The sequence below is a fragment of the Babylonia areolata genome, chromosome 1, assembly GCF_041734735.1.
Source record: "Babylonia areolata isolate BAREFJ2019XMU chromosome 1, ASM4173473v1, whole genome shotgun sequence".
In the NCBI taxonomy this organism is placed as follows: Eukaryota; Metazoa; Mollusca; class Gastropoda; order Neogastropoda; family Buccinidae; genus Babylonia; species Babylonia areolata.
In genome coordinates, this window is record NC_134876.1 from 100,869,168 (window position 1) to 100,871,667 (window position 2,500).

At 46.4% G+C, this 2,500-nt stretch overlaps 1 protein-coding gene across 2 annotated transcripts in view; it reads right to left on the minus strand.

Annotated features, from left to right (window-relative positions):
- LOC143294639 (neuronal acetylcholine receptor subunit beta-3-like) overlaps nucleotides 1-2,500 on the minus strand; it is a 228,374-nt gene that overhangs the window by 22,573 nt on the left and 203,301 nt on the right. For both annotated transcript variants that reach the window (XM_076606018.1, XM_076606026.1), the window contains exon 5: nucleotides 273-727. In XM_076606018.1, coding sequence (XP_076462133.1) covers nucleotides 273-727 — 455 coding nt within the window. The remainder of the gene's footprint in view (nucleotides 1-272; nucleotides 728-2,500) is intronic.

The following is a 2,500-nucleotide window of genomic DNA, read 5'->3' on the forward strand; positions in this document are numbered from 1 at the left end:
ATCACCACGACCACCACCACCACCACCACAAAACAAGAACCAGCGAATCCCAGAGTCACCCGTCCACTCACTAACCCACTCACTCATTCACTCACTCACTCATAATTCACTCACCCATCCACCCGTTTCCTAACCCGCACACTAAGCCCCCAAACCCCACACCCCATCAACACACACACACACACACACACACACAAACAAACACCCCTACCCACCCCGCACCTCCATCCCCCCCATTCCCCCCAACACACCCACATCTCACACCCACTCACCCAGCTGCATCTTGGCCGGGGACTCGGGCGGGATCCAGAAGAGGATGAGGGTGATGGAGGTCAGCAGAATGCAGGGCAGGATGAGGATGTAGTTGTACAGCGTGGACCTCCGCTGGAACAGCAGGTTGTACTGCAGATCCACGAAGGGAGCCGGGCAGCACGTGTACCAGGCCACGGTCCTGACGGCAGGCACGTCGATGATCTGCCAGGCGTTGCTCTCGATGTACTCCGTCAGGTCCACAAAGTTCTTGCGTTTGTAGAACTTGATGTCCAGCTTGAAGCCGTCGTAGGTCCAGGAGCCGAACTTGAGGGTGCAGTTCTGCACGTCGAAGGGGAAGGCGTAGACGTTGATGGTGCAGGAGGAACGGTAGATGGCCTGGGGCATCCAGTAGATGTTGCCCGTGTGGGACACGATGCACAGCGCCTTGCGGTGCTCGTCCAGCCGCATGTCCGCACTGTGGGGGTGCAGTCATCATCATTGTTATCATCATTATCTTGATTAACTAAAAACTGTCGTTGTTGCTAGGTGATAACACTACTACTACTACTACTACTACTACTACTACTACTACTACTACTACTACTACCAAGAATGACAACAACCACCTCAATGATGATGATGATGATGATGATGATGATGATCGTCATCATCATAAAAAGAAGTAGAAGAAGAAGAGTTAACATCATCATCATCGCTATTATTATCATCATTATTATTATTAGGTCAGGTCATTAGATCTGCTACTGGTAACCTGAAATCCAGTACAACCTGTTCAGGGTCGGATTTCCGGCGACTAAACCGGCACTCCCACCGCTCCCTTCCGGGACTGGTGAGGCGGGTGGCTAGACACCCTTATGGAATTAAAAACGAGATCCAAAAAGGGCGTCGGCTCAGGAGAGCCACCGACGGCCATCTAGCTCCACCGTGCTGTGTGCATGCCACACGCAGTTGGTCACCGGGGTGTAAAAGAAAGATTTCAGCCCACAATGACACACTAAAGTTAATTAGCTCTCCGGGGGATTTGGCCCACTCAGTGTCAGGCTGGTGTACTAATGACTGCATCCCTTTGTCTCACTCATCTCATTCAATGATGGATAGAGAGAGAGAGGGAGAGGGGGGGGGGGTGGAGAATCAAAAAGAGACAGACAGACGGGGAGGGAGAGACAGAGAAAGAGAAACAGGTAGAGAGAGAGAGAGAGAGAGAGAGAGAAAATAGATGGGTGATGGTAAAAATTGAAATAGAGAAAGAAAGAGAGAGAGTGGGGTGGCGGAGAGAGATAGAGATAGAGAAAGAGAGGAGAGAGAGAGAGAGAGAGAGAGAGAGAGAGAGAGAGAGAGAGAGAGAGAGAGAAAGAAAAAGATAGAGATGGGTGATGGTACTGATCACTGAAATGTTTAATGTCATTAGCTGTAATGGTAAATAGAGAAATAGAGAAGGAAATAGAGAGAGAGGGGAGAGAGAGAGAGAGAGAGAGAGAGAGAGAGAGAGAGAGAGAGAGAGAGAGAACGAGGTGGGAGAGAGAGAGAGAAAGAGGTGGGGAAGAGAGAGTGTGTGTGAGTATGTGTGTGTGTGAAAGAGACAGAGACACAGATATATATATATATATATATATATATATATATATATATATATATATATATATATATAATGTATGTATGTGTGTGTGTGTGTGAGAGAGAGAGAAAGAGAGAGAGAGAGAGAGAGAGAGAGAGAGAGAGAGAGAGAGAGGAGGATGACAAGGTTAGAGTGCTGTAGGAGGCAGGCAAGCAAATAGATAGATAAATAGATAGATAGATAGATATAGATAGATGCAAGAGAGGAAGAAGAAGAAGAAGAAGGGAGGAAATTTTTTTTCTTCAAGTACGAAAAATATTACCAGGTATAGTGTTGACGTAAAGAGCGAGGTAGAGTGAGAAACAGACAGGAAGGAAAGAGCGAAGGAACGAAGGAACAATGAACTGAAAAGGGAAAAAAACGAGAAAATCAACCAACCAACCAACCAACCAAACAAAACCAAACCCCCCAAAAAAAGAAAACAACAACAACAAAAATGCATGGACGACAAGAAGTCGAACGCATATAAGCAAGATATAAGAAAGAAGAAAATGACGAAAGAAAGAAAAAGAAAACAAAAAGAAAGAAGGGGGGGGGGGGGAAGGAAAGAAAGTGGGAAAAAACAAAACAAAACAAAACAATAATAAAAATAAACTCTGCACGACTGCAACA